This window comes from Ursus maritimus, unplaced genomic scaffold, assembly GCF_017311325.1.
Source record: "Ursus maritimus isolate PB19 unplaced genomic scaffold, ASM1731132v1 scaffold_23, whole genome shotgun sequence".
Taxonomy (NCBI): Eukaryota; Metazoa; Chordata; class Mammalia; order Carnivora; family Ursidae; genus Ursus; species Ursus maritimus.
In genome coordinates this window covers 8,328,273-8,341,596 of record NW_024424786.1, presented here as the reverse complement: position 1 = coordinate 8,341,596, position 13,324 = coordinate 8,328,273, and the positions used below count along the sequence as shown (strand labels likewise).

Below are 13,324 nucleotides of genomic sequence, written 5' to 3'. Positions count from 1 at the left end.
CTCTGACACAGAACGTCTTTCTCAAGCTGGTGCCTTGAGTCTTTAAGAGGACAGTTCAACCTCCAGCTTTACAGTAGGAACCAAGGAATTCGATTGTCATGTGTCCTTGGTCAAGTTCCCTTCTCCATGAAATAGGTCCTTTGGTCTGAGATGCTGCAATTGCACGTAGTAAAGCAAGCGTGGGTTGGGTTTATTTGGGGAATGTCTATTGTATCTTCTTGAACTGTTGTCAGTTCCTGATCAATATCTTTGTCGTAATGAGCTTGATAGTTATGTCTTGATATCTGGTAGAGAAATCCCTCTCAGTTTTCTTTTTCATCAGCTATGCTTCACCATTTGCGTTTCTAAACACATTTAAAATCATCTTGTCAATTCTGTAAAACTATGATGGGCTTTTGAGTGGGATCACGTCAAATCTAGAGCCTGTTTTGGAAAAACTGACATCTTTACAACAGTGACTCTTCTAATCCACAAACATAATACGTATCTCCACATTTCTTTGGGTCTTCCTCAATTTCTCCCCAAAATGTTTTATCTATTTCTGTGTAGAAGACTTGCCCATCTTATATTTCATTTATTTTTGGGTATTAGATATTTGTGATGCTCTTAAACTGGTACCTTTTACAGTCTTAAACTTTGGCTGCATATAGATGTTGACTGTTTTTATTTTTTTTTCGAGTAGGCTCTACTTCTAATGTGGGACTTGAACTCACAGCCCTGAGATTAAGAGTCGCGTGCTCTAACGACTGAGTCAGCTAGGCACCCCTGTTCAGGTGACTTTCATGTATTGATTTTGTATCCAGCTAATGTATCAACTCATTATTTCTAATAGTCTGTGAATTCTTCTGGTTTATCTAAGTACATAATGTTATCTGTGAATAAAAAGTGTAATTTTTTCCCTTTCCGATCCTCTTGCTTCACTCCACTGGCTAGGGTCTCTACTGTGATGTTAAGTGGTAACAGGAGTCATCTTTATCTGCCTCCTATCTAAAAAGGAAAACATTTGACAATTTATCATTAAATATGATGCTTTCTGGAGCACCTGGCTGGCTCCGTGAGTGGAGCGCGCAACTCTTGATCTCGGGCTTGTGAGTTCGAGCCCAACACTGGGTGTAGAGATTACTTTAAAAAATAAAATAAATGATGCTCTCTATAGTTCCGACTTCTCCTATTTAAATATTTAAGACCCGCAGGTTGGAAAAACTGACAAAGTCCCAGTCAGACGACCCAGCTAAGCCATGTCGACTACTGCTTCACACAGAGAGAAAATGTTTGTTGCTTTAAGCTGCTAAGATCTGAGGGTCCTTTGTTACACAGCAACAGGTAACAGGTGCAGGAGGGACGCATAAACCTCCCCTCAAAGTCCACCCTAAGGAGAAAGGGCGTGGGTTTTAGAACCAGACACGGTGGTTTTGAAGTCATCATGCCCTTTACATATGCTGATCCCATTTCCTAGTGAATGTCAGAACAGATTGTGCACCGATGGGTAGAATATTTGACACGGGAAATCGTAGAAATTTAGGGTATCCAGTTGCCAAGCCTTTGTACCAGCTCCCCTTCATTCTTTTTGACCAGCATTAAAAACTGCCTCTGTTGAACACCTGGCTTGTCTCTCCCCCTGGCCAGGCCATTGTGGTGCATGACAGGAGCTGTGCCTTGAGTCGGACCCCTCACGTCACTGGCAGCAGAGTCAGCCGTGGAGGCTCTATTTCACAACGAGCCCACAGGCCTCCCTTCAAGCCTTTAACATTTTTATTGCTGCTGTTAAAAGTGAATGCTAAGAGGTGATCTCATCTCCCACTGTCTATGCTCTGCGATGGCTGCCAACTGCTATGTGGAACAGGGCCCCTAAGATCAGAGGCAACCCAGCGAGGCAGGCTTTGGATTTGGAAGATGGGGCTGGAACTCCCAACTTCCACCCCTCTTAGTGACAGGATCCTTGGCAAGTGGTTTTCTCTGAGCCTGTTTTGTCCACTTGTAAAATGGAAGTCAGAATATTTACCTCCTCGGGGTCCTTTTTGCAGATTATACTGGAGGGTTTGGGAAAGCAATTTGGCTATGAATAAGTATTCAATATATTAAAAAAAAAAAAACCCAAAACTTTTTTTTTGCCAAGGAGTCGATTGGCGGTCCGGCCGGATACTGATAGAGCTTGGTGCTCTTAGCGTGGTGGAGGGCCCAGAGCACTGGCATTGCCTGGGAATAGATCAGAAATCGGGAGTCTCTGGCCACACCCTGAACCTACCCAATCAGAATCTGCATTTCCACAAGATCCCCAAGGATTCATGAAGTTTGAGAGGAGTCCGAATTGCACTTCTACACAAGTAGCGACAAGTTAAAGGAAAAACTGAGAAGAGGACAGAGGGATGTTGATGGTCTAGTGACAAAGGTAGATTTGCGCGAGTTTGGGGCTCTGTTTGCTGTACGCAAGGAAGAATGGCTTGCTGTTGGCATGAAATCGAACTCCGACAAGGACTCGCTCGCGCACAGAAAAACCGAACCGCTAATCTGAATAAATAAGCATCAATTTTATTGAATCATGAATAATTTAAGACTGGTACAATCATCAGCTTTATTCTCTATGACGTGGGGCATGATCTCCAGCAGATCATTGGCAAATCCGAAAACTTCATGACAAATGAAAATTAAATAGGGAGGGCGGGAGGGAAGGAGGAAGGAAACATACCGTACACAAAATACTCAATTCCTAGTTTTCTCTTTAAAAATGGCTAGAAAAAATTCATCAAAATGCAGCACTTTAATCGATTATTTACAATTTCTATGTTACAATGAAAAAATGTACATCTTATAGGACATATTTCATAAACTGCTCCACTGGAAACAACTAGATTAAAACAGCAAACCTTCCATTTAATATCCACAAAGTTGGATTATTTTTTCCTTTTGAAGTAGATTCGCCACGATCAAATTTTGAGTACACAGAATTTCGAAGTTGAAGCATCGACAGTGAAATAAAAAATGTCCCCAAGACACAACAAAGGTCTAGGCAAGTCTCGTTCCTTGTCCCACCCCTCCCCCACCCCCAAACTTAAATTAAAAGATATTCCCATCTCATTTATGGCCTGTATAATTCTTGGCAGTTCGGGAAGAAGACTTTTGGCTTCCATTGGTAACTCAACATAAATGTTGCATAGAATTTCATACATTTCAAAATTAGCCTAACTGTAGAAAAAGGCAAAATGGAAGCATTTCGGACAGAGCCCTAAATGAGTACAAAGTCACTTTGTCAAGGGTGAGTGACACTAAAGTAAAATGACCGAAATAAGAAATGTGCATATCAGACAACCCTGCTTCCCGAAACTTTAGGAAGGACACGGAGCTGTGAATCACACAAGGGCTACACTACTTGAAATCACTGGTCACTAGTCAGGCAGCACCAGGGACAGAGGTCTCGGTTCTGAGCCTGGACCCAGTGGCAGGGAAGTCTGTAGGAGAGGGGAGAAGACAGGGAAGGTGTCAATTAAAAAAAAAAAAAAAGAGTTTCAAACAATATTGGCAGGTGTCTACTCACAAGGTGACTAGGAAAACTGCCCCCAAGGAGAAGTCCATTTTACCTCCTCCCAAATTCACAGTATGAGCGTGTAAGGTCATCGTTGGGAAACAGATTGAGAAGGACCACTCTTCAGGTTTACCAGAAGGCTCAGGGTGTGGCCCATGGTCACAGGCTAAATTCATGGTTAAAATTTTTATGGAAAAAACAAAACAGAACAAGACACACTCACACACCCAGATGGCTAACGAAGGCTGCACGCAAGACAGTCTGAGTTTACGGAGCTGAAAGCAAGGACAGCACGGAGAGCTTTTCCATTCACCAGCTAGTGGGACACATTCTCCTTTTCCTCTAAGGAGGAAGAAAATGGTGTCGTCCAATGTCATGCGAGCAGTTTCAGGTCAAGTTCTTGTGGTAAGAAAATGAGAAAAAATGTACAGAGATGGACCTTCAGAAATAGAAATGTGAAAGGTGGAATAAAAACCCTGATCGTTAACAGAGACACCCCCACTGGGGTCCGATAAAGATTCTCTTTATAAAGCAGAAACAAACAATTTACAGATTTAGCACTCTCCGTAAAGGAAATGCCAGTATGTTGAAGACACATGCTAGCAGGTCTGTATCAGCAATGTCATGTGGACTTGTAGGAACTTTAGCCTTTTCCTGCATCAGACAGAGCACTGTCTAGGCAGAGTGTTAGCTGGAGACTGATAAGAACCTAAAAAAATGCATCTTTTTTTTTTTTTCCTTTTTTCTTTTACCCATGGTCAGGCATCCACACAAATGAGTCTTTTGGATGAGAAAAGTCACAGCAACTTGAGTCCTCCTAATGAGTAGATGACTTTTTAGCCCTGTTTGCTCTGATGGGGAAAACAAACCAAAAAAAAAAAAAATAATGGACCCCAGGCAGGCACAACACTCGTAAATGAACACGGTTAGTACAAAACCAGTAAGGCATCGCTTTGGGAAGGTCAGCACCGAAGAGGTCAGGCAAGACTCGTCCGGACGGAGGCGGGGGCTTCTGGAAGGGAGCCGCCACCGGCCCCTTGTGGAAGTTGCATCACGTTGGTTCTGAGGAAAGTGCAAGTCTTGTGCGAGGTGACCTCAGCACCCCACCTGAGGTTGGGGCTGGCACGCCTGAGGTGTCGATGTGCGTTCTGAAGCCTCGAGGACGAGAAGGAAAGGCAAGGTCCCGGCTCACCCGCGTGTGGAGGATGGGGTCCTGGTCCACTAGAAAGGACGCGACCACCCCCGGGCCCAGAAGGGCACGGCGAGGTGTAAAACCGTAAGGATGGACAACTGAACAACCAGAACTCAGCAGGACCAAACCGAAGCTCAACTCCTGCGGTTCTTTCTTTCACCAAAGGACTGATTCTGACCGAAGGTGGGGGCAGGGGGAGGAGAGGAAAATCTTCAAAAGCAAAGAGTCAGAAAAGGGGGAAACTCAACCTCATTTGCAAGGGGGTAACCAGTTCTCCAAAACAGACCAAGTCTCACTGTCCACAGTGTTTGCAGAAAGAAAAACCTGATTCACTGAGATAGGAGGAGACAGTAGACACATGCTGTCTGCATCGCGGCCACATCCGTTCGCGCACGTTCCACTCACGCTCAGGACCGGCTGGAGGCTGATGGCTCTGAAAGGTGTGGCCGAACGGGAACAGGCAAAAATACCTCTCGGGTAAGGAGAGCACCATTTAAAGAGCAACACGAAACAGCGAGCGCGCTTTGCGTCTCCCTACGGTCTCTCTGCGCTGTCGCTCTGTAGTCTGCCGCGCGTGACCCAGCAGCGGCCGCCTCGTTAGCACCAGCCCTCTCCGCGGCGGCTGCGGGGAGGGCGGGGAGGCAGGCGGGGGCTGCTGGCCGCAGGACCCGGGCTGGAGGGTCTGTGCGGAGGGCAAGCTGTGCTGCTCGCATCTCCAGCTTGGCTCCAGTCTCTTCCGCTCTGGGTAGATCGCGGCAGGACACGGTTCGGTTTCAGAGCTTCCAAGCGGGCTCTTGGTTTTTTTGTTTTCTTTATAACCTTTTCATTTCAATGGTGACGATCCTTTCCCGAGAAGTAACTTCAGTGTCTTAGGGAGGTCACAGCTACAAGGCAAACGATCATGAAAAGAAACAAGAAGATAGTGCAGGTCTCACTGTGGAAGGAAGGGGTGCCAAGGCGGCTGGCCTGGGAGGCCCGCACCCAGGTCGAGGCTGGAGGAGGAGGGGTCTGGGTATCCCTGCAGCTCTCACGCGGTGGCCGGGGCTTGGCTCAGGAGGGCATCTTCGGGATGGTGCAGGGGACGCAGGCGGAGCAGGGCAGAGGGGGGAGGCGGGCAGGCTCCGCGGCTGGCCTGTCACAGAGTAGACTCTAGGGAAGAGTCCAGGATGTCGTCGTGATGGCTGTTGCTGTTGGAGTCGCTGTCGTAGCTCTGGGGGCTGGAGTAGCTGGCCGCCTCCTGCAGCCTCATCAGCATGTTTATCTGCGGAGACAGCAAGAGCGTGAGCGCCTTCCAGTCTGGCAGCCGTCCACCTCTGGCCTTCTCCAAGCTCACGCTACATCCTCCGGACTCACCCTGGGTTGCAGCCCACAGCGGAGGCCGTGGACCAAAACCAAAACGACTGTGGACTCCGGGCCGGGCTTCCAGGGTTCCAATCCTGGCTCTACCACTTACGAGCCACATAACCTTGTGCAAGTTACTTAACCTTTTTATGCCTCAGCTTCTTCACTGGCCACATAAGAACAATCGTACCTGTCCTACGACGTCGTGGGCGTGGATTGAGTGAATATATGCAGAGCACAGAAAACAAAATAAGAAGCCTTCTAGGAATACAGTATTTATTTTTTATTTGCAAGCGACACACCTTACCCAAGCACAGCCCCCAGATGGCGCAGAGATGCCAGTCAAGCTGACAGCTGAAGCACGTGGCTCCCCCTTCAGGGAGCACCGAGCCGGTGGGTACATCTGGCTCTGGCCATTGGGCAGCCTGGAGCCGGCTGCGCTCCCGCTCCTGTCAAGGCCCCCACGGGGGTAAAGGACAGCACCTGTCACAAGCGGAGCCACAAGGCACAGAGGGGCCTGGATTCTAAGGCAGGAAACTCCGGGCAAATTATCTACCATATCTGAGCCCCCAGTTTTTCATCTGCAGAGCGGAGAGAACAAGAGCACCTGTATCTCAGAGGGTTGAAGGGGGGAGTGAAGGACAGCATGTGCATTAGACCCTCAGAATAGGGCCTGGCACATGGGGAAGTGCTCAATAAATGAGATCTGCTATCACCATCATCATTCGACTTTAAGAATTTAAAGAATGTTCTGAGACCTTCCCTGTCTACAGTCTATTGGTTACTTGTTTGCCACTGAGAGGGGGAAGTAGGAACTAATTTTATGTGCAACTGTAAACTGTGTCTTTTATATTTTATGTAGCAAGTAAGCTAGAAAGTAGGGTCTCTCTGAGCTATGGCCAAGATGACATCCAGCTGCCCCTCAGGATGCCTTGCGGTCTCCTTGGGTGAGCCAGGGCGCAGAACCACCACCAGTGGTGCCCATCGGTGTAGCCGTGACCGGGTAAGAGGCGGAGCCGAAGCACAACGGGCAATCCTTGGCAGCCGCGATTATCCACTCATCAGACAGCCCCAGTGTATTTACAGTGTATGTTCTCGAACAAAAACGAGTCAGTCCTCTTCTCCTGGAGGCCTCAGTCTCATGAGGGAGAGAGAGACCAGTCAACAAGAGACCTCGGGCCCTGGGCAGGGAGAAACACCAAGTATCTATTTGATAACTGGGGGTAACCGAGCTGGCACAGCTCACTTCTGGGGACCTGGAGAGAGAGTTCTGTGTAACTATTCCAAGAGCTCCAGGTTTTACTTAAATGCCCTTATGTGTAGTCAGGGACACAAACACTCCTGCGTAAGAGAAGAGGCTCTGGGGGTGAGGGAGCCATTCTTTCCTCTAGATATCTCCTAAATTCTATTTTTATGGAAGGGAAGAGCTCGTGAACTTGTGGCCACAAAAACATCTCCATGACTCTAGCTTCAGCCATAATTAACGTTCGACTTGGCTTTTAAAATCTGGTCCTCTCTTCTGCAAAACCATCGTTGTAAGCAAAAGCTCAACAGGACCCCAGCTCCTTCCTGCCAGTCAGGAGGATGGCGGACAAGCCAAAGCAGTGATGATGATGATTATTATTTTTATCTAGCAAATCAGTGAGTCATCAGGGAAAGAACAAGTCAGCTGTCTTTCAATCCTGCTGCATCCCTCATGAATACGCTCTTTCATTAAGTAAGGCAGGTCATATTTTCTGCTGTGTTTCTCCTTTTGCCTTAGCTGCCAAGGGAGCTCAAGGGTAAATTGAAGGCATGATAATGGTCACTTAAGTACGGGAGGCTCTGGGATATGTGCTTCACCTTCTTTAATAGAGCTTTTGATTTATGAGGTCTAATTTGGCAGTATGACTATGTATGGGTCTCCCGTAGGCAGAGAACACTAATTACAGTGTTACCGTCCCTGGTCTAGGTTCTTCTCAAAGGGCCTTTATTTGCTTTCGCAATGGTGGGGGCACATAAGCAGCTCAGGCAGTGTTACACAGACTTAACTCAGGTCGCTGGCCTCGGGACCCGTATTTAGGCTTCCCCGCCCTCTGGGAGTTCCTCATGCCCTCACACCTCTCCCTGCCTGTGCGCCCGTTCAGTTGGCTCGGGCTTCTGCTCCTTTGCAGTCTCTGCCTCTGCTCTGTCACGACGGGGAGAGATGAACGGGGCAGGACAGGAAGTTGGTACTCTAATCAGAGGGCAAAGATGGGACAGGGGCGTGTAGGCTGGGAAAAATCACATTTGTAACCTTTTACCTTATACCAGAACAAATCTCAGAGGGTTAAAGGCTGCAGTGAAAAACTGACACGATGGACGGTAACATTGGCAAAAGTATGACTAACCTTGGGGTGGGTCCAGCCTTCCCAAGGGAGACCCTGGCTTGGTCACGTCTCTATTCCCAGCATGCCTTGCGCCATGACCAATATATAGCAAGTGCTCAGTGAATGCTGAGCTGCTCTGGGAGCTGAGGACTCACCAGTGGGTCTCCTTCGGCGTCGCTGGGGGGCATCTGCTTGCTCGCAGACCCTTCCCGAGGCACGGAGTAGCCGTCGAAGCCGACATCCTCAGGCCGGAGCTGCAGCAGGGGGGGCCACTCGTGCTGCTGTGGGCTGGCTGCCCAGGGGTAGGTGTCCATCACCCACTTGGCGGGATCCTCCCAGGGAGCCCGCCTTCCATAGAGCTGAAAACAGGCAAAGAAGGAATAGTCTGGGAGTGGCCCGGGACCTCTTCTGCAGCCCTGCTTGTGCAGCCTTTGGAAACCTCCTCAAGCCCAGGATTACGCCTTCCCAAATGGAGTAACTCCACTTCCAGAATTCTAAGGAAGGAAGCTTCCCGAGGTACCCACAGCTTGACGTGCTAAGACTGAAGGCCATGTGACCTAAGGGCCACAGGTCTGGCTTTGGAGTCAGGCTGACCTGGGTCCACATCTTAGCTCCACCACTGCCTCGCCAGGTCACCCTCAACTCTACGCTTTGGTGATTCAAAGTGAAAAGTAGCTGCTTGGTGGGGGGACTCCAACCATGTGATTTGAAGCATTTGTTCATTTTTGTGGTGTAAATACTCTTTCTAGGGCCAGTTTCAAACCACCAATATGGTAGCACTGAACTTGGAGCTGGAAGGAGGTGCTGACCATCGGCTCCCACAAGCCGGCTCTAGTATCCCATGGGGTGACCCCCCCGAAGATGACCCCCCACACGGATCGAGCGCTGGGCATCAACACCACAGGGGGTCACCAACAGCCCTGGTTCGATAAAACCCCATTTCTTGAAGCAGCTCAGACTCTCAGAGCCCCTCACGGCAGCACCGGTCACTTCAAAACAGCACACTGCTAACAGAGGTTACGGACGGGTATCAGAATCTTCAGTCTCTCTCTCAACTACTATGCTCCAAAATTGTCCATAACAACTGACAGAAAACTATGTTATCACTTTGTTCAAGGCCTTTTCTTAAGTCTTACATATTTAATGATAAAATTATCACAGTGACTTTCACTAGCAATGTCAGGAAATCTATACCGTCTTTCAAGGACAGAAACCCGGGCCCCGCCCCTCCCCAGGCAGCGCTCTGCACACAAAACGGCCCTCATCTTCCCTGTAACGCCACCGTGGCTGTCGCACCTTACCGCTGACCACATGTCAGTAGCGCTTTGCAAATACTGCACTTCCATGTGACTCCAAGGGGAAGTACGATCCCCGACCCCCGAGTCTCCCAGATAAGGGGACAGGCCCAGGGAGGAAAGGCAGCAGACTGGGAATCCAAGTCTGTCGGCCTCCATGCACCACCGAGTCGGCGCTGTGGCAGGTGCGCTCGCCCAGTGCGGTGCTGGCTGTGGCTCTGGGAGGCACCCCCTCGACAGGGGGCCACAGGGTACACAGACCAAAGACTCCTGACCCACCGTGTCTGCAGGGCAGCTCCAAAGTGAGGCTGCACCTGGACCACAGCCTGTCTGTCCGTCTGCCCCCTCTGCCCTCCCACGACTCCTACAGGTGAGAGGGGAGAGAGGACTTGCTAACAGAACGGAGCTGAGCTCTGACTGACCAGACCACATCTATCCAGGTCACAGGCTGCCCCAGCTGGAAGGAACTGGGGTCACCTGGCCTCGTTTACCAGATGGGGTCGTCGGGGTCTAAACAGAAGTGCCAGCCATGAAAGATTATGAAGCAGAGCTGGATTCAAACCCAGGACCTCAGCTTCCTTGTCTGGGCCTGTCCCCTCTCCACCCCTCCTAACTGAGTCCAGCTGGTATCAGCAAGAGCCACGTGATTCAGCCAAAACCAGAGCAGGGAGAGGCAGACCAGCCTGTCCATCAGACGGATGTGTCAACTTGGCTGATTCACGACTGCCTACGGCACCTCTGACCTTGATGTCTGATTTGTCGGGGAAGCCGCCCACCCTGCCCTCGTGGCACACGGGCTTACCCATCCCTCCCCATTAGCGACCAGCTCCTCCTGAGCTCAAGACACGCACGGCCTCCTATGACCTCACTGCTTTCTCAGACGCTTGCACCTCTCCCGTCTAGCACCCTCACCTTGTCTGTCGCTAAATCTTCCTTCACCTGGGGCAGTGGTGAGTCTCAGGCCTGAGGATTCAGTCTGGTGTTCTAAAGGCAATTCGTAGTCTGAGCGAGAAGGGGTCACGTGAAGGTGTGGTGTGTACGTGCGTGCACGCCAGGAAGGGAGGGACACACAGGCATTTGGGGAATATTCAGAAGTGAAGAAGGCTGTTCTCCATCAGAAACATCCCTGCAATTTTCGAAGCTTCTCCCTCCAAAGGGAGGATTGGGTCCCCTTTCCCAAGCCAGACCTCACATGTGAGGCTGAAGCAGGGCCGTACTTCCGGAGTCAGTCTGGAGGAGAGGCTCAGGGCTGCAGAGCAGACGGCTGGGATGTGGAGCTCATCCAATCCTTAAACATCGTGGCCCAGAGGTTTTCAATTATTTGCTCTTCCCCTGACCCTACCACGGAGTAGCCTGAGGACCTTCTGGGCTCCACAGAAGCCAGCCAGAGAAAATACTAGTCTAAGCTTCTCAGATCACAGACAGGGAACCTGAGGCCTATGGACAGGAGACTTGCCCAGGGTCTCAGAGCAGGCTGGGTCATCCGACAAATGGCCCAACACTCTTCCCCGCCCACCCGGGGAACACAGGTCCTTTGAGCCGCTCTATAGACCTCAGACACTTTGGCAAACATTTACAATGACAGCTCCGAAGGGGAACAGGACTGGGGACTGAGTCATAAGACAAATGTACATCAGGCGATGTGAACATCATCTGCAAGGACAGAAGATATTTTTACAAGCTTCCACACTCGCCACTAGACATGTTCAACACCAGGTGATGAATGGTTGGGTCAGGACCATGGCAGGCAAAGGAATCGTCATAAAAGCTCCCTGGCCCCATGGCAGCAGAGCCCCGAGGCAGCCCTGGGAAGCAGCAGAGACAGCTGGACAGACGGACAGACAGATGGGACATTCACCTTCCCCTAGGCAGGGAGGAGCCTGGCATGCCCACTGGCTCAGGAGCTGTGGCCTGAGACAAAGGGAGCGAACACCTGGGCCTCTGTGAGCCTGACTCCATAGAGCGAGCAGAGCCACCGCAAGGCTACGCTTGTCTGCTCTGAACCACAGTCCCTCACGGCCACTCGCTCCCCTCACAGGGTCACGGGAGAAGTGACCCCGCACAGCGTCCAGCACACAGTTAGCATGGACTCAGGGTAACACAGGGGGAGTGGGGAATCGAACTTCTTTAAAAACAGAGACATCCCTTTGTTAAATGAAATCCTATGTAGAAAACCACCCTGTGAAACACAATACTTTGGTCTCTGAGCCACCTGAGGGCCTCCTTTCAAACGACCTCACAGCACAGAGAAGAAATGACTTTTCTTGCTTCACACTGAACTGGTAAGTCCCATGAGATGTGATGTGTCTCTGTTCCCTGTGCCAGATGGAATATTCTAGCGTCATCCCCAAATCCTTCCAACCTGTTGCCTCCTCGCTCTTGGTGGGAAAGAGACCCAATGCTCCTTTACCATGAACCCCAGGAAGGGCAGTTCAGACTCCACCTTCAGAGCCATGCCCAGAAGGCATTCTTGGACACTCAGGTCTAAAGGAGCAGGGTCACTCCTTGTGGTGGAGGACCATCATTCTCCTCTTCTATCAGCCAGGGCACTACGGCACAGACAGGTTGAACAACTTGCCTGGGGTCACACAGTAACAGTGGCAGAGCCAGGATTTGCAGCCAAGTATGTCCTACTGATGGCCTCCCCTGTGAGGGGCTGGTACCCCATGTCAGTGAGACGTCTAAAGGAGGAGATACAACTCACTGGTCACCAGCACAGTCCCCCCGCACCGCCCCCATTTTGAGGCCCGCGGCAAGCACGCTCCTCACCTGGAGTCCCTCTCTGACGGCTTCCAGGAGATAGGGGATAATCGAGTAGTTCCACAAGTCGGTGAACCACACCCTGGAGCCATCCACATCGATGGGGCATGACAGGAAGAGCCGCGGGCCTGGGGACCACAGGGAGATCCCGTCAGAGCTGAAACCGGGGGGTTAAGAGAAGCCACGGCCGGAACAAACGCCACAGGAGGGACCCCGTGATGTTCTGAATGACAGCAGAAGTACCGCTTCCCTGGGATCTCTCTTCCCCCTCCCAGGAAATCACCCAAAAGAGAGGAGAGGCTTTGTGGGAAAAGACGTTCACTGCAGTAGCATGAAGCCTGCCCGCTGGAACCAGAGCAGGCTCGGCGTCCAAGAGACAGAAACGGTTCCACAAGTGACAGCCGTGAAACGGCCACATCTATTACTCTGTAGCCTTGGGAAGGACTGTGCAAACGGAGCAGCCACACGGATGCTCAGGGGACGGTGTGAAATTAAGAAAAGAGCATCCTCCGTGCACACTGTATTTGCAACTACACAGAGCCTACATGTCTGGACAAGGACAGGAAACAGAAGCTCAAATTAACATTATGTTAGGATGGTGGGATGATCAGTGGTCTTTTTCCTCTGAACCCTAAGCTTCGGGAATGTTGATAGCATTTTATTTTTAAAGCAGAGCCAATGTCGCCGGATGGCTTGCGCTTGGGGGAGCCTTGCGCTGGGGGCTCTTCACAGAGCCGGCTGTTTTTGCATCAGCCCGGGCTGGAGGCCTCTCTCTGCTGCTGATGAGCCCTGGTGCGCTGCGCAAAGAGGGGGAAAGAAACACAGCACCGGACGCAGGCGACCGGCAGCCTCTGTGGGGTGTGCCCTG

At 50.6% G+C, this 13,324-nt stretch overlaps 1 protein-coding gene across 2 annotated transcripts in view; it reads right to left on the bottom strand.

The window, feature by feature from the left end:
* Nucleotides 1–2,509: 2,509 nt before the first annotated feature.
* NAV2 (neuron navigator 2) overlaps nucleotides 2,510–13,324 on the bottom strand; it is a 383,478-nt gene continuing 372,663 nt past the window's right edge. For both annotated transcript variants that reach the window (XM_040638895.1, XM_040638894.1), the window contains 3 exons: nucleotides 12,466–12,584; nucleotides 8,557–8,760; nucleotides 2,510–5,973 (listed from right to left, as the gene is read on the bottom strand). In XM_040638895.1, coding sequence (XP_040494829.1) covers nucleotides 5,848–5,973; nucleotides 8,557–8,760; nucleotides 12,466–12,584 — 449 coding nt within the window. In that variant the 3' untranslated portion in view covers nucleotides 2,510–5,847. The remainder of the gene's footprint in view (nucleotides 5,974–8,556; nucleotides 8,761–12,465; nucleotides 12,585–13,324) is intronic.